At 32.7% G+C, this 23,462-nt stretch overlaps 1 protein-coding gene across 5 annotated transcripts in view; it reads right to left on the minus strand.

Moving 5' to 3' along the window:
- Nucleotides 1-23,462, minus strand: part of Wdr17 (WD repeat domain 17) — a 59,648-nt gene that overhangs the window by 32,637 nt on the left and 3,549 nt on the right. For 3 of the 5 annotated variants that reach the window (XM_090354170.1, XM_090354169.1, XM_090354172.1), the window contains exons 1-8: nucleotides 15,768-15,870; nucleotides 11,601-11,729; nucleotides 10,116-10,299; nucleotides 7,724-7,954; nucleotides 6,722-6,973; nucleotides 5,669-5,791; nucleotides 4,210-4,394; nucleotides 1,393-1,561 (exon numbers count right to left, since the gene is read on the minus strand). In XM_090354170.1, the coding sequence (XP_090210296.1) occupies nucleotides 1,393-1,561; nucleotides 4,210-4,394; nucleotides 5,669-5,791; nucleotides 6,722-6,973; nucleotides 7,724-7,954; nucleotides 10,116-10,299; nucleotides 11,601-11,729; nucleotides 15,768-15,833 (1,339 nt within the window). In that variant the 5' untranslated portion in view covers nucleotides 15,834-15,870. Of the gene's footprint in view, nucleotides 1-1,392; nucleotides 1,562-4,209; nucleotides 4,395-4,984; nucleotides 5,042-5,668; nucleotides 5,792-6,721; nucleotides 6,974-7,723; nucleotides 7,955-10,115; nucleotides 10,300-11,600; nucleotides 11,730-15,767; nucleotides 15,871-23,462 lie in introns of those variants that run through there. The other 2 variants (XM_090354171.1, XM_090354173.1) reach the window with 2 other exon arrangements.

Consider the following 23,462-nt stretch of genomic DNA (forward strand, 5'->3'; position numbering starts at 1 on the left):
ACAAACTTTTGAAAATGTTTATTGAAAGTATGCTCAGTAAGACTGGTCATTTAGCTTATGATTTGAAAGGATGGATTAACCATTTTTACTTGAGCACCGGGCTTGGACATGCATTTCTTTTTTTGGGGATTGTATCATTTTATTAACTTCTGGATTACATATGACATAAGCAATAGCAAATTAAGATATATTCTGGAATAAGTGATGCTGTACAAATATACTTTATAAATTATATCAGTATATTTAGAAGCAGAGAGATACATTACAAAAAGGAGATATTTTACATTATTCTAGAAAAAGAAGATTTAATGGAATAATTATGACAAAAATGTGCCCGTAGTAGGACTTGAACTCTGCTCAAGTTTGGTAGCCAATCACCTCTAACTCTGGCTTTTTACTGATTAACTGGAGACAAAAAAAGGTGTCTTAATTTGTCTGCCTGACAGAGCTTCAAACTGAAGTCTTTAGGTCTCAGCCTCCTAAGTAGCTAAGATTACAGGTACAAGCCACCAGGGCTAGGCTAGGAAATATTTTTTATAGTTATGATACAGAAATAACCTTTATGAAAAGGAACTATTACTTATATGGTAATATTATAAAACATCACTTATATAACATTCCTCTACAATTCCCACTGGTTTTTAAAATGAAAATATCATGAGAATCTAGATATTTCAAATATAGAAGTGTTAATCTGAAACTGACTTCAGCTGGAAAAGCAGCTACCAGACTAGCTGTCAAGAAGCTAGATGCTTTGTGGGAACCTTTTCTATTACTTAGCATCTGGTTTACCTTTTTTTCTTCTTGGATAATACTATTATTATCATTAGTAGTTATAAAGGAGTTGCTATTCGCCAAAGCACTTTATGAATGCAGTACAGCTGGATGAGTGTCACCCTTTCAACATTCTCACCCATCTCTCCCAAGTCATCTTTTCCCTTACTTATCATAACTTTGGGTTATGTATTGAATTGTTCTCAACTTAGCAAAATAGTTTATGTGAACATTGAGTCTCGATCTATGTACACTGTAATAATTAAATGCACAGTTATGTTGTTTAACAGCACAAGCACTGTCACTATGAGCTATCCATAATATTTCCTCCCTTTGTAAGAGATGAGAGTTATATATCCCAAGTTATATAATCGGCCTTTTAGTGTGCTATGTTTCTTACTAGAAATTGGTATGGCATACTAACAGTTATAAGCATATACCTATTCTAAAACTTAAGGAAAATGATTTTTTTCATCCAAAGACATCCAATCACTTTGACGGTCCATAAATACATAATTACTTGTACAAATTAAAACAACATGAAATCTAGAGAAAAAAGATAATTCAAATGAAGCTTAAGTCACTTAATTATATTCCTAATCTTTAAAAGTATCTTACCAGGAGCCCATGAAAGTGAGTAAATAACCCCTTCATTGCCAGGGGAAGTATACACTGCTGTTAATGTGTTTATGTCCCAGACTTTTATTGTGCCGTCAAATGATGCTGTTGCTAAAAGATTTGGATCATCAGGTTTGAATTTACAGTCAAAGATGGTTTCTACATGGCCCTGTGAATACAATAGAAAAAGCCTTAACTACTAAGAAAGCATTATCAGCAAACAAATCATAGTAAATCAGCAAACTGGTATGGTTTTTCAGTTAGTAATACAAAATTATAGGTAAAATGATACCGAAAATTACAATTGCTGCTATGAATACTGAATATTCTTTGGGGCTGTTACTGTGTTAAAGGTTGGGTGTTTATTAATTCAAAATGCTTGAGACCAGAACTATTCCAGATTTCATGTATTTTTAGATTTTGTAGTATTTCCATATTTCCATACATATAATGACCTTGGGTAATGAAACCCAGGTCTAAACACGAAGTTCATTTGTGTTTCATATATAATTTATATGTACAGCTCGAAAACGATTGTGAGTGTGTGTGTGTGTGTGTGTGTATGTGTGTGTGTTCTAACAGTGTAACAGTGGGGCTTGAGCTCAGGGCCTTGAACTCTCACTTGGCTTCATAGGTTCACATCAGGCACACTATCTCTTGAGCCATACCTCCATCCTCCAATTTGGCAACTTTGGCTTTCCACTGGTTAACTAGTTTTTCTAAAAAAGCTGTGTTCAACAACTAGAACCTCATATCTCAGCCTCTTGAGGAGCTAAGAGTGAGCTAGTTGAGAGCCGTTGGTGCCCAGTAGGTTTCAACATTTTGTGTGTGCCTATATCTGAGCTTTTGTTTGCTCAAGTATAGCATTCTACCATTTGAATCACAGCTCCACTTCTAGCTTTCTGGTGGTTGACTGGAGATAAGGGTCTCAGATTTTCCTGCCCTGCATAGAGGCTGAGAACTGTTTTCAGCTGTGAAGAAAAAGGCTTTCGTTTGAGGCCCACTCCAGGCAAAAAATGTGTAACACTTTCTGAAAATAATGAAACCATAAAAGGACAGGGAGCTATAATTGTGACTTATGTGATAAGGCACCTTACCTATAAGCATGAAGCTTCAAGTTAAGACCCAAGAAAATAAATGAATTCAAACATTAGTAGAGACATAAAGAAGGGGGAGATGGAGGAACACAAATCATGGCCAAAAATAGGAATGTAAACTTGTTCCCTATGACCCAGCAATTCCACTCCTGGTCATTTATCCAACAGAGCACTAACAATGCCACACTAAAGCTACTAGCACAATTGCTGAAGTACTGTTTACCATAGTCAAGATATGGCATGAACACAAAAGCCTCTCGGAGGAATGGATCAAGAATATGGGGTGTATATACACAATGGAATTCTATTCTTCCATCAGAAAGAATGATATTGTTCCATTTGTAAGGAAATGGAAAGACTTGGAAAAGTCACATTAAGCAAAGTAAGCAAGACTCAAAGAAATACAGGTTTCATGGTTTCCTTCATTTATGGTAACTAGAGTATGTCTATAAATCTTATAAGTAAATGCACTGGATGGTAAAAAAAATACACTGGGACATGATAAATTATACTTGTCTCTAGACATTCACACAGTGAGATCAAAAGCAGATATGCATACAGGCAGATGACCAAGGTTCAATAGCTAGAGGCATATGATCATGAAAACTAATATTTTTCAAAATGAATTCTAAGAAATGGAAACAAGAAGTTTTTGTTGTTGTATTTCTTGTTTTTCTTGTTTGTTAGCTTACTTGTCTTTGGGAGGGCACAAAAAAAGGTGGAACTAAGGGTAAACAAATACAGCAGTGGTACTCACTAGACATTGTATGAAAAATGAACTATAGAACTTATCAGTGGGGACAGGAGGGAAAACTGGAAGAGAGTGAGGGAAGGAGTGACATGGTTCAAAAACAAATATACACATCACCTGATTTATGTATATCCTTTGTACATCCCCTCTATGATAACAATAAAAAATATATTTTAAAAGGCAGTAAGGCAGTGAAGACAGTCATTCCATGAGACTAGCCATGTAGGCTTCAGAGAGGAAGGCAAGCGTGTAAACAAAACGCATTACCTTCTGCTCCAGATGCTGGCCATGGAGCTTCCGGGCTGTTGGAAAGTGAGCAGCTATGAATCAATACATGCTCCTCACTAAAAGGTCGGTTTTATCCCAGACTCAGGGACATTGCAGCCAGACAGACTAAAACCTCTGCAATCATGACCTGAAATGAACATTTGTCTTTCATTTGAGTCCTCTCAGTTGTCACACAGACAACATTATTTAATTCACAAATAAGATGAAAGCAATAAAAACATGGGATAATGGGCAGGGATTTCTATCAAGCTGAGTAGATATTAATATCCTAAGGTTTAATTTTTAACTTTAGGTGAATATTAATAGCTTTGTCATTCTTCTGCATATTCTAACGTATTTCAACTGACTTTTTTTTTTGCCAGTTCTGGGCTTTTCAGCTCAGGGCCTGAACACTGTCATTGGGTTTTCTCAAGGCTAGAGCTGCACGACTCGAGCCACAGTACCACATTTGGCTTTTGTCTATGTATGTGGTACTGAGGAATCGAACCCCGGTCTTCATGCATGCTAGGCAAGCACTCTACCACTGGGCCAAACTCCTGGCCCCTCAACAGACTTTATAAAGTCTTAATGTATCACTGCTTACAAAAATAACTTCTAACAATTTCAATACACAGTGAAAAAAGTGAAAATCATGAGTTTATACAAAATAAGCATTGTGCAGTAGAGTTGCTTCAGACATACCAAGTCCCTGAGAAAATCCCACTTCTTGGCACCCATGTCATAAAGTCCAACTCCCCCATCCAAGAAGCAGCACACAGCATGACCAGGAGGAAGAGAAAACGCTTGATTCTGTGTCAGGCTTGGGGGTGGAACTGCTTCGCTTGTGGAGGATGTATAGTGATTTTTGTTTGGAGACTGGATTAAAACTAACAAAGAAGAGGGGAAAGTAAGCGTTGATATCAATAGCTTGCTGTTGGAATGAAACTACAGGGTTGTACATATAAAAGATGCCTCACTGGCTTTAAAATTCATAATTGGGATCAATGATTACAGAGATCTGCCAGAATGTAAAATCATAATAACTTGCTGGATTTCAGCAAGTGAGGTTTGCAAGGCAGATGGAGCAACATGGATGAAAATGAGTGAGAACCATAATCTGTTGGGATTATTTTATATTTTCTGTCTCTATAAATTAATATACAGAATGATTTCTTTTCTGTATTCTCCTCCACATGTATAGACTCCCCTTCCACATGTATAAACTACATGGAAATGTGTGTGACTTTCTTTTACAGAAAGTAACTCTGACACTGATTTCTAATCAGTGGAGGACAACAATTATTTTTCAGATGTACTATTTAGTTTAGTATCCCCAAGCTAAGAGTTAGGTGACTTGTTTGCACATCAGATTTTTGTCAGTTTTTCTAAATTGTCTATAGACATAAATTCTCCTAACTTAAAATACTTGTTAAATACTTATAAATAACACTGAAAAATCAGTTTATTTTTCCCTTACTTTTAATAAAAAGGACAATTCCAAAGCAATTCTTTGTTTGATTACAGCATGCTTTACTCTTTTCCTAATGGAAATTAAGGATAATAATCATAAAAAGTACTCAAAACAATTTAAAAGGATATAGAATGACTATTATTGTAAATACTACCTAGGAATAAGCGTTTTTCAAACAGAGGATATATTTTCTAAAACCTATAAGTGGAATGTTTACATTGTTCTACCTTTGTCTTAAATTCTACAAATTTCAAGTTAAACATGTGAACACATATTTTTTTATAGCCAGACCAATCAATTTAATCCTAGCACTCTAGATAATTCTATATCCCTAATATGATTTTTGGTATTCGCTACTGACATATTTTGTTTAATTGGAATATCCTCCTTTAATAGAGGTTTGCAAGCCTAAGTTATCTCTAAACACTGTTTAATAATATTTTTGTTGTGTAGTGATCATGGTTCCTGTGTACATGCATATATATGTGTATGTAATTGTTCATATACACACAAATATATATATACATATGTATGTCACATGCACATATATTTATATACATTGTCAAGATTATTTCTAAAGATTGCTTTTAATTACTATCTTGCTTTGAATGTACTTACATTAGTAAATTTTATTTTATTTGACAGAAAATTTGATATTTTAAAATATTAAACTTTTTACATTTTACTTACACTTTTTCCTTGGAGGGGAATTTAGTACATGTAAGCAGTGAAATCCTGTCTTCTTTAATTTAAAATTATCAATAGGCGTAGTTCTGGAAACATTCCAAATACGCAAAACACCCACTTGCGAGTCTAGTCAGATCATCAAAGCATCAAATATTCAAATATTGTTTGAAACCAAGATGTCCGGACATAAAAACAACAACAAAGTTTTAACATCCATGAACTGTAGCAGGAATTACTGACATCTTTCAAAAATAATATACAACAGTGATAAAAAGAAAAAAAACTCCTGAAGGGATCTAAATATCCCCCAAGACCCTTGTACACTCATATATATACCATAAACTGCTAATCAATTTCCTGTGTATCAATCTGGCTACTCTGGACATTTCATATAAATGGATTCATTCTACATATGGCCTTCAGTGTCTTCTTCAACTTACGATAAAGTTGTCAAGTTCACAATGTTGTAGTATATACCCAGTATTTCACTTTTTAATGACTGAATAATATTCCACTATGTTTGTTTGCTACATTTTGTTTACCATTCACTTTTATAGCTAACATGAGTATTTGTATACAGGTAAATGAACATATAATTCTGCTGATTGGACACATTTGAATGAATTGCTAGTCCAAATGGTAATTTTATTTTTGATTAAGGAGCTACCAGACTACTCTCTAGAATAGCTATTAAGCTAGAATTTCAGGGAAATAAAGGGGACTTTCTAACAGCTTTTAGGCTCATAGTTTCAGGTTCATAGAGATCCTATCATATTTTTCTCATCAGCACATTTACTGCCATCCATATTGGCATTCTGCTATACCTGAAATTGAACTTTGTCTTTTTGTGAACACACAAACTCAGACACATGTGTGCATATTTCCAGAAACCTGGCATGGAGCCTTAATTTCATTTTTACTTGTAATTATGTGAATAACTTGCCATATAACTGAAGGTAAACTAGAAGCAATCCACCAAGAAAAGACTACAATTTCCCTAATTTAGTTAAGGAATACACATGTATGTGAACCTTTGGAGAAGAGGGATACGATTACCTCCAGTTATAAACATGCCGGGAGCACTGGGCACCCAGGCTAAGCATTGTACAGAAACTGCTGCACTTGGAAAATTGAACGTTGTTATGCAATAAAGTGATTCAGAATCAACTAGCCGAATTCCATAGTGCAAGTTAGCCACAAGAAGATAGTCAGTAGACAGAGGGTCCCACTCCAGGGCTGTAATTGGATCCTCTTCATCTGTTCCCTCAAGAGATTCAGGTCTCAGAACATGTTTCTGATTTTTATTACCTATTAAAGTAGAAACTATTTTTTAAATGCTATGGACATGGTATTGGAAATATAAACACAACTACATAGACATAAAAATTTATGACTCTATAGGCATAATGTTTTAATACATAGATTAATATATATCTATGACATACAAACCCTCAGCCTAATTTTAACTATGTTCTAAAATCTAAGTGCCAGTGATTATAAGAGATTCCTTTCATGAATACTTGTTTGTTAAACACGTCATTTGAAATATGATGTAAAAATAAATGTTAATAAATTATTTTAAAAGTCACAAGTCAATAATTTTGAACATCTTAATTTTCTCCTCATATGTAAACCATTTATGAAAGCACTAATAACATATTTCATGTGAAAGAAACAACTAACATGTGAATGTACGTTGTACTTATTTAGTAAAAATTATAACCTTTATTTTTCTGTCAGGAATCCTGTTATTTTATTGTTAAAGACAGAAAATGGATTTCAAAATTATAAATATGGCATAAATTACTGAGTGGAGTTCATTCAAAGAAAATCTATCTATCCAAGGTAAATGTACCAAAATGTCTATACATAAAATTTACTGTAAATGAACAGTTGATTGAAGTATATTCCTGAACGGTATTTTCAAGCTATTATTTTTATATTAAACTTTTGTTATTTTAACTTCATGTATTAATATATATTTGGATCTGAAATGTATTCATGTATAAAATAAAGATGGATATCTGCTAAGAAAAATCAGGCTCATTATATTCTTACCTGGCTGAAAAATGGACAGACTTCCATCGATATGACCAAATACAACTTTCCCCTTTTTTTGGGAATGCCATCTGAATATGCAGATATCAGACAAGAAGTTCTGTGCATCTTTGTGTACAGTCACTCCATTGTCTGGTCCTGAGATGGTCCAAATGAACAGTGGTCCTCTATGGGAAACAAATGCCACAGCATCATCTGCATTCCAGCACCAGCTAAGAGAGGCAGGCATCCCTGGAATAAAGGAAACACAGAAAACATAACAGAAACATGTGCCACAGATTATACCAATACATGCTGTTTTCACTGTTCATTTCAACTAAGGTACAGGATATGATTATTACTTTAAAAATGCATTGCTGGACCAAGACATGTGAAAGGGTATCAATGTATGTGAATTAATGCACCTTCTATCTGGCAAATATCATGTAACCCTTCTATTAATTACAATAAAAATATATGAAAAAAATAAAAATAAAAATGCATTGCTTTATTGCTTGGGAGTTACATTTAGCTCTGTTCAAATAAAACTCAGTCCCAATAGCCTTTAAGTAGTCAAAGGAATTTATAGAGCTCTTTATTTCAATACAGGGCATGTTATGGTAATATATATTTAATGTCTGTTTATAAATAAGTCTCTGTAGGTATTCTAGCTATAATGATACAATGGGATTGAATCTTGTAAATGATCCATTGAGGAGAAATGAAAAATATGTAAAGAAAAGTGCTATTCTATAAATTTAATAATAATGAAGTTTGGTATCAGTGAGGACAAACAAACTGGGTCTCTTGAGAACCTTAGTGCCAGATCCTAGCTTTGTTAGAGGAACTAAACAAAGGATTTTCTCTGCCTAAACCTGTTTCTCCTTTTATAAAATGGGGATACCAGTACAAATAATTAACCACCTAATTTACACAAATGTTTAGAAAAGAATGGGTAAGAGTATATGTAAAGGCATTTTAAGTTGTAAAACAGAGTACAAAATTTAATTGCTACTATTCCTGCTCTTGTAATTAAATAAATCTTATGCAAAATAAGTATCATAAGAAGCTCAAGGTAGAGATTACGGACTTTCTCAGGATATATTTACATTGACTATATCAGAATTATCCACATGAATACAAGATATGAGATCATGTGGAGTTAAGGCTCAGAAATCTATCCTTAACAAAATTCTCCAACTGTGTAGAGAGATTTTGGGAACCATTGGATTAGTATCCTAAAGAAAGAAATTGGATTTGAAATAAACTTTGAAGGAAAGATAGAGCTTAAAATACGGAATGGGTAACAACACCCAGAAAGGGGAAGTTAGACAAGTAAAGACTAGTTGGAAGTTTCCAACCTACAGTGAAGTTCAGTTCGTGCCAGCTGTCTATGTGCTCCAAGAGGCAGAAACTGGAATAATCATCCTTAGATCAGGTGTGAATCTTCCTAAATATTTGCTAAATGAATAAATGCCTAAGTTCATAGTTAAAAACAATTTTAAAAAAGCTGATGTGGTTTTAGGATATATTAACAAAAACAGAATTTCTCAAGTAAATAATAAATTGCTTTCTATCAGTCACATTGCCATAGTGGAACTGAGGGAGGGCAGTATGAATGCTGGATCACATGCTAGTCTGTAAAGACAGACCCCAAGGAAAGGGAGAACCAGAAACACCATTGTATAATAACAACTGAAAATACTTCCCCGGGGACAATTACTTCTAAGAGATCCAAAAGTACGAATTTGTTTAATTCCCTCAATAATGTTCTAAAATAGGTAGGAACAATGATTATCCATTCTTATTCAAAATATGACACTTTAAAAGCTAGTAACAATTCTAACATTATAATTTGGCAAATTAATATTCATTTTTACTTTAAAATGGATCGTTTGTTAGGTAAAAATAATGCAGTGAAAAATATAGAGAAAAAATCAAAGTCAAGTTCTGTCTATAGAAGTTTAAGAAGAGTTCATCTAAAGCAAATTTATCCTTTACATAAATTGAATATTTGTGCCACTGAAAATGAAAATGACCAAAATTATTAATAAGTTTTCCAATAAAAATGAAAACTTTCAATCTTAAAAACTACATTTGGAAATACTATTTGAAAATTATTTATTAATAACACAAAGGTCTGCTATTTCTCCCATGAAGACAGTCTTTTCTAATTATGATTTTATATTTTTTCTGAAATCTTAATATTATATACAAACATTAATGAAATTATTTGGTGTTAAAGGTTCGTAACTGTAGATTCTAAATATAATTATTTCCGAGGATTTCTTTTAATTTGGAGCTCTCTTACACATTAGTTATGTGAAATGTACTTCTTATATAGGTTACTATCAAGATATTTTAAAATATTACGTTAATAAATAAAAGTATTTTATTCAATAAAGTAATATACCTTTTGCACTGTCGAGTTTAGCAATGGCTTTCTGTTCTGCAACATTCCAAATGATCAGTAAGTTATCGGTACTGCCACTTGCAAACAGGTCAGGGTTATGTGGACACCAAGAGATGGCTGTGATTGTTTTTTTATGTTCAGACATAATTGAATGAAGTTTGAATTCATTATAACGGTGATCCAACTGAAACAAAATATATACAGAAAACATTTTAGCGCTCCTTTTTAGATAATATACTATCCACTGGCAGTCACAATTATTTGAACAAAAGCTACATACACAAAATGAGTTCACCAAATAATCCAGACATGAATGCAAATGAAGCCTTGTTTTACATTCAAATGTATTCAGTTTGTTGAAATAAATCATTTGGGAAAATATTAATAATTCTAAAATATACCCATTAAAATGAATAAATGCTTTATCTTTAAATATTAACATTCAGAGCTATATTATATTTTGCATAGATAAATTGGGCATTTGAAAGCTTTTATTTTGGATTTTCTCTATATTTTTGTTATATTTTAATTTAAAAATTATGTTAAAGAGACAGATTGCTGCCAGGAGCTGCTGGCTCACACCTGTAATCTTAGCTACTCAGGAGGCTGTGATCCGAGGATCGCGGTTCAAAGCCAGCCAGGGCACAAAAGTCCATGAGTCTTTTATCTCCACTTAACCACCATCCTTACTTGCTAAGAAAACGTTCTTTGCCTGATAAGTTTCGCTTTGTTAGGAGGGAAGGAAAGAAGAAAAGATAGGGACTTAAGAGTAGGGGGAACGTTTACAGGAGGAATTTGTGAGTGAAGCTTGAGTTACATGCAGAATAAAAGGAGGTAAATAGTAAAGAAAGAAAATAGGTAGAAAGCTTACTCTTATCTTCTATATGGGAGTCTCAGAAAGTGAAAGAACATAAGTTATAATGAGCATACAAGCCTTGATGAATGGACTATATAAAATCCTATTCTGTTATGGAAAATTATTTATTTTATTAATGTATTATTTCTTTCATTGTCTATAAATTATAGCAGCACTAATGATCAACTATTATGATTTGTTGACAATTACATTACTGAGGATGAAATATTTTTCTTAGCTGAAAAAAGTTGATGTTTCAAGGTTCTTTTAAAAACTTCATTTATTCAAGACCTTCAGCTGGTGCTTACTAAAAGCCAAAGAGCATATAACACTTTAAGATTATAAAGAGAAAGACTCTGGTAGATGGAATCATGGACAGAGGCATTGCATTTTAATGAGATGCTTCACAACAAAGGGAAAAGGCAGAATATGTAACAGTTTTTTTTCACTGTACGAAAGACATTTAATCTTTTTTTCTAACTGTAGGGGTAATGTATAGAGAGGTTACAGTTACATTTGCCAGGTAGTAAGTGTAGTACTTCTCACAAATTGATACCCTTTAATACTTAAAGTAAGTATTAAATAACTCTATTACAATGAACAACTGGAAATACTTAGTATTGTTTTACCTGGTAAATGTAGATGGCTAGAGTCGCACAATACGCAAACCTGTCTCCGCTCGCAGCACATACATCTTTGTTCCATGGCTGACATCCGGCAGCCAGCAATCCCACTTGCCTTACCTGGGACATGTTTGCCTTTAAAACAAATTGGAGGAAATGTCAGTCACTTGTGTTATTTAATACATTTCTTCATCGTTTTACATATTTCCTCAATTCTTTTATGATCTGAAAAAAATCTGCTAGTATTTCTAAACTCAATTCCTATTTTCAGAGAAAAGTAGGTGAATGTCTAAATGTATAGACATCATGGCAGGTAATTTCAGTTAGAGAAGGAAATGATCCTAAAATGTTAGATAACATAGACTCAAGGGCAGGTTGAGAAATGTACAAGAAGTGATGTGACTAGAGTGAAAGAAAATGTGCATAGCCTAAAAAATGATTTTGTTTCCATGGAGAAGGCCACTGTATGATATCAGATGGGTACCCCTCCCAGAAAAATCAATATATACTGAACTTTCTGTGACATGTATCAATTCAAATTATTGGCAATTCATTCAAGGCAGCAAATTCACATTGGAAATCCTATGAGCCAGTGTTGCAGGACTTGCAGACTTCTTTTAAAACATTATGGTTTTACATTAACTTTTCATCCCCATAAAAGCTACAGGATGTACAATGAGGAATATTTTTAACGCAGCTTGAATATCAATCAAGCTGTGTTAAAAATATTCCTCATTGTTAGGAAGGCTGGAAACAGTTTATATTTGAACAAAAATTGAATTTTATTCAAGCATCAGTAAATAATTCCAGAAATGAAGATGATATTGTCAGCAGAAACCTCCCAGGGCTAAGACTGAATTTCAAAGAAGACTCAACTGTGCACTAAGCATACAGTATGGATTAGAGGCAGGCACTTAATTTTAGGCCTCTTATTTCTTGCATTGAAAACATAACTCACGACTAGATTTTCTACAGGATTTCTCTCAGATTGAAAAGTTATATCAATCTATATATAAACTAAATTTCCAGACACTGAAAAGAAGGAATCATAGAATGAGGCTGTTGAGAAGTCTATGACCATATTGAAAACATCATTATGGAAAACCATAGTAAGGCAAAATATCTATAACAAGTATTATACTATATAGTTATCCAATGAATAATATTTAAGAATGAATGTGCAAATGAATTATTGACAAAAAAGTTTTAAAGTTAAAATTAGAAGGTTGTTAGCTATTTTTAAATGAAATTTACAAATACTTTTCTCAAAGGAATGATAAATGTGGTAAACAAACTAAACTACACTACAAATACATAAATTGCATTTATCACTTGTAAGTAGTATTTTTCATTAGTGTGAACTGTATACTTGATTTTAAAACAGCAAAAATGTACATAAAATATAATCTTAAAATATTTTACTCTGAGAAATTAAATAAAAAACTAATAGACACAATTAACTTGGTTTTACCCAAGTATCTTTCAATAGTCACTTTTTAGTCCAAACTTGGTTTATGCTGATGAAATATTCAAATTATTCGGTCTTATCTTAATGTCAAACATACTGTAAAATGATCACAAACATACCCCCATATATATATATATATACACAGATACATATATACACATATGTATATATATATATATGTGTGTGTGTGTGTGTGTGTGTGTGTGTGTGTGTGTGTGCAAATCAATGGTGCAAGTCCCCGGACTGTTCCCTATATTCCATGGAAAGTTTTCTACTTAATATACCTACTTTTACTCTTTCCAGTCTATTGCCCAGGAGCTTAAAGAATGCTATTTTAATTAATAGTAACTAATACTGCTGGAAATTAAATGTTTCTTTATTATAATCTTTTTTTTCAGTATCAGGGAGAATCATGTAATGATAACAAGCCATCTCTCTTCTTCCTTTAAATGCTCGTCAAGTAGCAGATGATATTTTTCCCCAGGGAATCATTAGCCTTTGTTAATTTAATTTTTGGACTATATTCTTAGTTTCTTATTTTCTGTTTCATATATTCACCAAGGGGGATGAATTTTTAAGCTTCCTTCTATAGATAATACTAATACTAAGTAAAACATAAAATGTTACATATATATTAAAATGTATGTGCACCAGTACTTTAAAAATATCATGTATTCAAACAACTGTTAGTATCTGAAATATCTAGAATATTTATGTAAAGTTTATAACAAACATTATACTACTGTACTATTATTATAATCTATTATTTGCCAAAAGATAAAATAAAATATCATGTTTGTTGTTAGCATGACCCAATGAATGACTTTGCATTGCTGAATAAAAAATATTTAACTGAAAGTACATGTGCATATATGTATATACATACATACATTTGTGACAAGTCATATATAAGCCCTTTATTTCTTCATTTTCATAATCTGTGAATGATTTGAGACTCTGTGTATTTGAAACATTTGTTCCTTCTGAATTAATCTATTTGACTTAGAAATAGTTCTCATGAAATCACCATTCATCATAGGAGACTTATTGAATGTCTATAAATGTTCATAAGAAGAAATAAATTAGATTTTATGCTAAACGTATAAATTGGAAATGCAATGTTTGAGAAATTACATTCAGATATCAAAATTAGGAAGGAAGGAAAGATTTTGAGTCCTCATAATCTCAATGAGTTGCTCCAAAGTCACTTTAAAATAATGTATATTTACAGCATCCAGGCTAGAATTCCAGCCCCAGGACCAGCAAACAAACAAAAATCCCAACAACTTCAGGACTGTACTCGTCACTATATTATAAATTGCTTACACATTACAAACAAAGGAGTCTGACACTTTGCATCATTTTTATGTGTTTCAGTGTTAAATTCACAGACTGAAACTGTTTCATGATTTATGGATAATGTTGGGCTTCAGGATGGAAAGTAAGTCACTAAATCTCAACCTCTTTAACTGAAAGATGCCTTAATGGTTCATGGTATGAATATTACTCTCCAGAGTTAGATATTATTGTCTAAAGAGATGTTTACCAGTATAAAATGAAAAAGAAAAGGAATTTATCTGGAAAAAAATTAAGAGCCCAAAAGGCTATGCACTGCTGAATATTCATAACTAAAAGACAGTAACATAATGAGAAAATATCTGTGATTGGTATAATCACAAAGTACAATTATGATGACAGAAAGCAGAGAAGGGAAAAGGAAAGAGAGCTAAGTACTGCAAATCTCTAGAAGCAAATGCCCTGAATAGCAATGAGGAAAATGTAGTTGAATTGCACAGATTTTTCTGGCTCTTTTCTTAACAATTTAAAGAAAAGAAAACTCTATACAATCTTCATTTAAACACTAGTAAATTCTCCATTTAAAAATCAAATTCAATGCAGTATATTTTTAGAAAGTATTCTGAATTTTAGAAAGCAGAATACTATTTTCAAAATACTATACCAGACTTGCCATGGTAACAATGTAATTACTTCTGAAATATAATTAACTGCTTGAAAATTTATCATATACATATATTATATATATGTTTATTTGGTTATTTGAAATAGGATAGGGAAAGGGGAAAAAACAAGATAAGCGGCAGGGGTGGGGGGAGGGAAATGGGGACCAAAACATGAGAAAGGGTATAAATGTGTGAAGTAATGTACCTTCTATCTGGTGAATATAATGTAACCCTTCTATTAACTACAATAAAATATGTGAAAAATCTATCATATACAATGTTTCAAATTTTTTGCATTCCCTTTATAATACTATGATAAATACTATTATCATATATTTAATTGTTTTTACCTATATCAAATAACTTTCTTGAAAATGTTGCTGCTTCCATGACTGGTGAGTATATTTTGTATATTATACAAATATTTGTATATATATACAAATATTTGTATAATATACAAAATATTACTTCTGAAATATGCCTAATGCAAATCTAAAAACATTATTAAGAATTAAATCTAAACTCAAGAAAAAACCCTTTCCTTCAATATATAATTACAGCTATTCGTATCAATCATCTTCTTATTCTACTTTTTAAATTATTAAGTATCATAACCCTCAGAATTCTAGAGTGCAAGTTTGTCCACAAGTATGTCCACACCTCAAAGATAATATAGCTGCATGAGAAGCAAAACAAAAAGTCACAGTAAACCATAATTACAACAATTTTAAATATATCTCTTACTCTTTGTAGTCCTTCATACCAATCATCTTGCTCAAACCAATGTGAAACATAAGTCATCCAAGCCATAGAATGTTTCTATTTTAATCAAGGCAATTGGAAACTCGCCGTCAGAACAGTCAGCACCTAAGGTAACAATAATGTATTTCAGCCAAATAAGCTTTCTTAAAACTTCCTTTGTGAAATGATGTTCAGTACAAGAAGTTATACTATACAAACATTTCAGCTAAGATACATCCAAATAAGCTAAGATACATACAAATAATATTTGCTAAGAGAATGCTGTCCGCAAATAAAAGCCTATATTTAACAAAATACTCAAATAATTGTTATATAGTTTCACAGACTACTGTATGAAAGGTTTTATTCATTTTTATCTTATATTCCAAAAAGTATCTTAAATTTGCCTCTATAGTAAATGGTAAATGATTTCTAAAAGTTACTGAGTTTGAAAAAAATACCTAAGAAAAGAAAAAGGAATGAGAAGACTGGTTCTTATTTCTCCCTTAGGAGTTCGACATAAAGTAAGACACATAGGTTAAAAAGTATACAGAGATAATATCAATTTTTTTATTTCTGTTTATTTTCCACTCATTTGTTTGAGGGTTACATAACTGCCTCAGGAAATTTAGAACTACATCACTAATTGTAATAGCCCCAGAAAATTTAGAGCCACATCACTAAATGCCAGTATGTTCAAAAGGACAAAAAACATGGTAGTTTTATTTTATCTTTATTTGCTTCTGAAAGAAATAACTTAGTAGACATTATTAATAAATAAAAAGTGTAAAAAAAGTTTAGTCAGGGGCTAGGAATGTGACTTAGTGGTAGAGTGCTTGCCTAGCATGCATGAAGCCCTGGGTTTGATTCCTCAGCATCACATACGCAGAAAAGTCAGTAGTGGCACTGTGCCACTGGCTCAAGTGGTAGAGCACAAGCCTTAAGCAAAAGAAGCTCAGGGACAGTGTCCAGACCCTGAGTTCAAGCCCCAGGACTGGAAAAAAATGTATATCCTATAGTAGAGAATACTTACATTTCAAAGTCTTGTCTATGAAATTAAAGGCTTCGACTAGCATATCGGGTTCAAATTTATCTTTATCTGACCAAATTCATCAACCTTGGTCTGGAAGAAGGGAAGGAAGAAAGAAAGAGAAGATGGAAAAATAAAAGACTAAAAAGTGGTGTGTCGGGGGTTGGGAAGTGGTAGGTGCCAGGGGTTCAGTCTGTAATCATAGCTACTCGGGAGGCTGAGAGTTGAGGATTGAGGTTCAAAGCCAGTCCAGGAAGGAAAGTCTGTGATACACTCCTCTCCAATAAACTACTCAGAAAAAGCCAAAAGAGGCTCAGAAACAGAACCCAAGCACTGAGTTCGAGCCCCAGGACCAGAAAAAAAAAAGATAGGGAGTACTAAAGAGAAATGACAAAGAAGCAGGAGAAATGGGGAAAGAAAAAGAGAGCCTTGATGGAGGGAAGAAGGGAGAAGGGAGAGAGGGAGAAAGGGAGGCAAAGCAGGAGTAAAAGACAGGGAGGAAAAAGAAGAGAACATTTTGAATGTAAAACAAATAGCTTTAGACTAGAATACTTAATGCATTTGTGTGAAATGTACATATTATTGTAGCTAGTTATGAAAAGTTTTGTCACCATTATAAATCCTTATTCTCTACACTTACTTTCAATAATACCTTCTTGAAATACAAGGGAGCATCTACAAGTAGAATCTGGTCTGGGCACATCTATTGCTGAATTCTTTACATTTTATCTTCCTTGAATCTAAGTCACATCTTCTCTACAGCAGTTTTTTTTCTTTTTAATGCCTTTTTGCTCAGAGTGATAGGTGCCTGTCTGTTTCAATCTTATTCTCCTCCCCACTTTCTTTTGTCTCTCATCCACTACTTATCCTATTGGTATGCAATTCTCTACCTAATTCCTGTCAAATGCATTTTTACTCTATTTCAAATCCAGATTTAACAGTGGCCCACCACTAATGAAGTTGATTTATTGATTCTACTTTCTCTTCTGATATACTTAATCTGGTCTGTCCATTGATAAAGCTGAACTGAACGTAGGACATAATTATAAATAACACATGTAGTCATCAAGCTCTGTCCCTAGAATTCTTAGTTATGATAAGCTGGTAGTAAGAGTTGTATTTTGCATTGTTTGCAATTAAAGAACTCTCATTGGCATATAGATCAGAATAAGAGAAACACAGCAACATTTTTTAAAAGAAAGAAAATGTCATAGTGTCACTCAAAATAAAGTCTCAGAATCAACATGGTAATCTAATAATTTCCATAAAATGCAAAAAATAATATAAGTATTCTTGTAAAGTTAGACACTGACAATTGCAGTATTGAAATAATATTTCTATCAATATTGGCAATGGTGATATATAATCTAAGAGAACTATCCACAAAATACAGAAAGGCATTCCACTTAGTAACAATAAGTAGTATGTGAAAGGTACTATATAATGTCTTAGGTGACCCATTCACAATGTTGCTGGAAATGTAAAAAAAAATTTTCCCATAAGGCTTGTGCAAGGGCCAGGAGTTTGGCCTAGTGGTAGAGTGCTTTGCCTAGCGTGCACGAAAACCAGGGTTCGATTCCTCAGTACCACATACATAGAAAAGAGCCAGAAGTGGTGCTGAGGCTCAAGTGGTAGAGCTCTAGCCTTGAGAAAGTCCAAGGACAGTGCTCAGACCCTGAGCTCAAGCCCAGGACTGTCAAAAAAAAAAGCTTATGCAAATTTACAGTGTCCTTGCTACTATGTTTTTTCAATTTACAAATAAGAAGATACAGGCTCATTAGAAAGTAATAGATCTCTTCCACTATATTTTGCAAGTCTGTCCAAAGAACAACAAAATCAACAAAAAGTCTTCCACATAAATTATTATATAAAGGAATGGAAACTCATGATAAATATATTTAAGTATTTTTAGAGAAAGCTAAGAAACAAAACAACAATCCAACATACAGCCAAAAATATTTCTTAGATTCAGGAAAGGAGTGATTAGTCAGATTAGAAATGTTTGTTTCATTTTCTTTGGGGGTTGGGTGTACATGTATACAATATATATAAAGAGAAAAATTCAGAAATTGAATTTTTAAAATTATTCTCTAAGCATCCTTTCAGAATTTTTAAATCTAATACACAAGTTAAGAAACATCAGATTAGCATCATGTATAACCAAACCATCAAGATCCCAGTGCTATAATAACAATATTCAACTGAAGAACGGTTGTGATCTGACAGTACTCTACAGAGACAAAATAACAATAACTGAAGCAAAAGAAAATTAAATAAATAAAAATTCAAAAGATAACTTATCTATGAAAATATGAATCCTTGAACCAAACAAAAACTAAAATGTGCAATATGTGTTAGGTAAATAAATTCAAATGCCACAGGAATGTTTGAAATACAAGCCTAGTCATAAAACTCTAGGGATGAAGCTATAATTTAGTGGTAGAGCACTTGCTTAGCATACTAAAGCCCTAGGTTCAATTGTTACCACTAGAAAAACTCAAAACACAAGAGTAAACTAAAGTTCTCAACATTTTCAAATACGAAGTATTTAGGAAAATTTAAAAGACAAAGATTACAATGGATATCTCATTTTATCAATATAATCAAAAGATTATTTTTTATCTTGCTATTTAAAAGAATTAGACTCAAAATATTAGGAAGAAATTGAACCAAAAATGTTAATTTGAAAGTAAGCATGAAATAATACATCATGAGACACATTTTTAAATGTTAATGTTTGAAAGCATCTCTGTAAATAACTTAAGTTGCATACTAGTTAAGTGTTCCTAGGAAATGAAATATTTTAATGTATATACATTCTTATAACTTCACCAATCACTTCTCAGGTCATTCCTTCATTCGGTAAATATTTATTGAATAGTAGTTTGTATAAGACAGGTATGAAGGAAGAAAACACTCAACCAGTGAAAGCTCTGTTTGGTTAGCACTTTAACTTGTACAGGAGATAATCCATAAATGAGCAAAAGAAACAAGTAAATGATATATGAGAGAATATTTGGTATAGAAAAATAATAGTATAGGGAAACATGGTGGGAAATTTTTAATATACATCTCTTATTACAGTCTTTTTAAGTATAACATCACATTTGTTACTGAGTAAACAAATGAAAGGAAATGGGAGCTCAAAATATAATCCCTTCTGGTGGAAGTGTCTGCTAGACAGAGGGAGGAACAAAACTGTAGCCATGATTCTGGAAATTGCAAGACAATAATAATATATGAAATGTATAATAAAATGTCACAGATATTTGAGGAGGTAAAGATTAAAGAATATATTAGCTTTATTATTAAAAACTAAAATACTTCACTAAAATCAATGCATAAAGGTTGAATATGATCAGAACTGTGAAACAACTATTTTACATAATGATAAAATTGGTGTATAATAGCTGTCTTAATAAAACCTGTAAAGCATAGAAAATTGGAAGGATTAAAAAAAATTAGCCATTTGACTCCCTAACAGAGAATCTCCCTATTTCAAGAATCTGTAATTTGAAATAATCAATACTATTTTCACTATAATATAGTCATATTTTATTAACTAAAATCTCACTTAGCCTTGAAGGGTGTTTTACTCAGATAATTCATAACACAATGCAAAAACTTTCTTCAAATGCATTCCGTGTTTGATTGTAATGAATCAGAATCTAGGGAAGAGACTTGTCAGTATTACCCCCTGGCGATCAATTTACACAGTAAAATTTAAGAACAATTGACTCAATGAAGATAAATTAGCAGAAAATCTATATCTAGCAACCATTAATCTCACACATTTGTTATTCTTGAGTTTATATTTTGCACGGTGTTATATCTATGCATTCTCAAAATGTTTCAAACTGTAATGTTCTTAAAAGATTAGATGGTAAAAATGGGTCACAGCAAGTATTAGCCTACATTAAAATTCTAATTAGGTAGCAAATAGAAAAGAACAATGTTATTTATATCAGTTTTACTCTACATTTGCAAAATGACCCCTGACACCTATCTAGATTTCAACTTAGCAAAATCTAGGATATGTGTACAAAACCAAGTACTGTAAATAGAATGGCAAAATATTGATTGAAAAAAGTAGAAACTGATTGTAGCTGCTTTCACTATCCAGCTACATAAATTCATCTTTACACTTTCCTATATTTTAATCACAAAAAACATGTGGGTTTGAACTATGGAGTTAAAGTTATCTCCATCCTTGGAAGATTACAGAGTTTTGTGATGCATTATGAAAATGATGTTTGACTTGCCTGCAGAAGTAATCTACTTTTGCTTAAACAAGCTTATTCGTAATACCTTCAGTGTGACCAATCCAATTGGAGAGTTAGGCAAAGGAAAATAGAGGTGAGAAAAATCACATCTTGGATTATAAAATAAGATGAGAGACGTAAATATGTCAGTGACAGAAAAGTATGAAATAAAACAAATACTTGTCATAAGAGACATAGGATTATTTCTTACATAAGACTTAATGAGAAAAAAGCCTGCTGTTTGTAAACAGAATTGTTCTTCATGAAGGATAACCTCAGGAGCTATGATGCAAATTATTCTGTAAATGGAAAGAATTCTGTTCCTCTCTACTCTAGGTTGCGAACTGAGTGTTGCATGAGTTTTTAAAGCCAGTGAGCTTTTGTGCTCAACTGTTTGTGAAAGTCGGATTCCCATTTGGCAGAAACAAGTTTGTGCTGGCATTTTCCTATTATGGGAAAGGGTGTTAACTATTGTTTGGGAAATTAAACTGAGAAACCACAAATGGGAGCCTAGTAGCTCAAAACCTAAAATAGCTTCCTAAATTTGGAAATTTGAGTGGGGCACTGGTAGCTCATTCCTGTAAATCAAAGCTACTTAGCAGGCTGCAATCTAAGGATCTCAATTTGAAGCCAGGCAGGACAGGCAAGTCTGTGAGACTCTTACCTCCAATAAACTACTCTGAAAAAGCCAGAAGTGGCAGTGTGGCTCAAATGGTAGCACACTAGCCTTGAGTAAAACAAGCTCAAGGACAGAGCCTAGGCTTAGAGATCAAGCCCCAGTACTTGCAAAAAATCCCCGAATACCAGAAGTGTATGCATCTGATATTTTGACAGAAGCCTGAAATATGTCCTAAAGTTTGTTAAGAGTCGTCATTACTTGCTATTGTAAGAGACTTACATGTAGATTAAACAGGTTACTAATCTTTGTAGTCTATTCATCCAAAACTATGTTCTTAACCAACAAAAATGTTCTCAATCATCAACAAATGCAATTAAGTATGGAGGTGAGTTACCACATTCGAATAAAGCTACATTTGCAATAGGAATGTTAGAGAAATATGCCCACTATGCTCTTCTATTTATCAAGTGGTTCGTGGTCTGTCTGAGTCAAGCTTCAGAAACAGAATGCTACATGGACATTCCTAGCTTGAGAAGTGACCCAGTCCAATGGACTTGACACCAATACTTCTAACACTCTACCTTTCCAAAGATTTACTTGAAGCTTGTTATAACACATTCTTGACCTATCCCTCAGGAATTCTCACTTCAAACTTGTGTAGACAGGGGATTTATAAGTCTAACAAGCTCCCGAGAGGAGCTTCAGCAGCTAGGAAGGTAAATAACAAAGCTCCTGATGGTATCTAGCAGTGAAGTGGGAAAAAGGCTAGAAAACAAATGTCTCCAGCTTCAAGATTTTACCTAGGGTAACCCTTGTCAAGGCTTCAGTTAAGACTTCCAAAGCATCTTAATTTTAATATTATATATTTAATATCTAAATATACATATTGTATGCATTATGTAAATGTAATGTATGCATTGTGTACATTTATGAAGTACACTGGAATAAACAGTTTCTAAGGTAACCAGATAAGAAACTGTCCAATACTTCTCAGCAAAACCAACTGAATTCACAAACAAATCAATACATTTTATAAATTTTAAGAAGTACTTGCTAATATTTTCAGTATATTACTCATATAAAACCAAACATGTATGTGATGTACAATTATTATTTTAAAAAATATAAAGTGGGCTGGGAATGTGGCTTAGTGGTAGAGTGCTTGCCTAGCATGTATGAAGCCCTGGTTTCGATTCCTCAGAACCATATAAACAGAAAAAGCCAGAGGTAGCACTGTGGTAGTAGAGTGCTAGCCTTGAGCAAAAGAAGCTCAGTGACAGTGCCCAGGCCCTGAGTTCAAGCCCCAGGAAAAAATAAACAATAAATTGAAATATAAAGTGATCAATACTTTGATTATTTAAACTTTTGAGTTAGTGGCTTGAAGAATTATGCAAAATAAAGCAATGGTGGCAATATATTATGTAAATCTTGAGAGTAATGGTTTAATATGAAGTATTAGAATAGGAGGTTGTAGATCAGCTTTACTCCTACTAATTTGGAAAAACAATCTCTACATGATGATTATCATTTATAGAATAATGTTAAAACAAAACATGTTGGTATCAAAGATTCCTTGTAGATTAAATTCTAAAAAGTCTCTTCCACACCTGTTCCATTTACCTTGGAGTAAAACATTGCATAACTTTCACATTAAAAGTCATTGAAACTGTACCTTTTTTAATAGCTAGGTAATTCAATACTGCTTTTTATCTTATTAACTGATTAAATGGTGCACAGGACTTCTTATGGAATTAATTATTAAATATTGACAATTATTTATTGTATTA

The sequence above is a fragment of the Megascapheus bottae genome, chromosome 20 (assembly GCF_031878675.1).
Source record: "Megascapheus bottae isolate mThoBot1 chromosome 20, mThoBot2.hap1, whole genome shotgun sequence".
Lineage (NCBI taxonomy): Eukaryota > Metazoa > Chordata > Mammalia > Rodentia > Geomyidae > Megascapheus > Megascapheus bottae.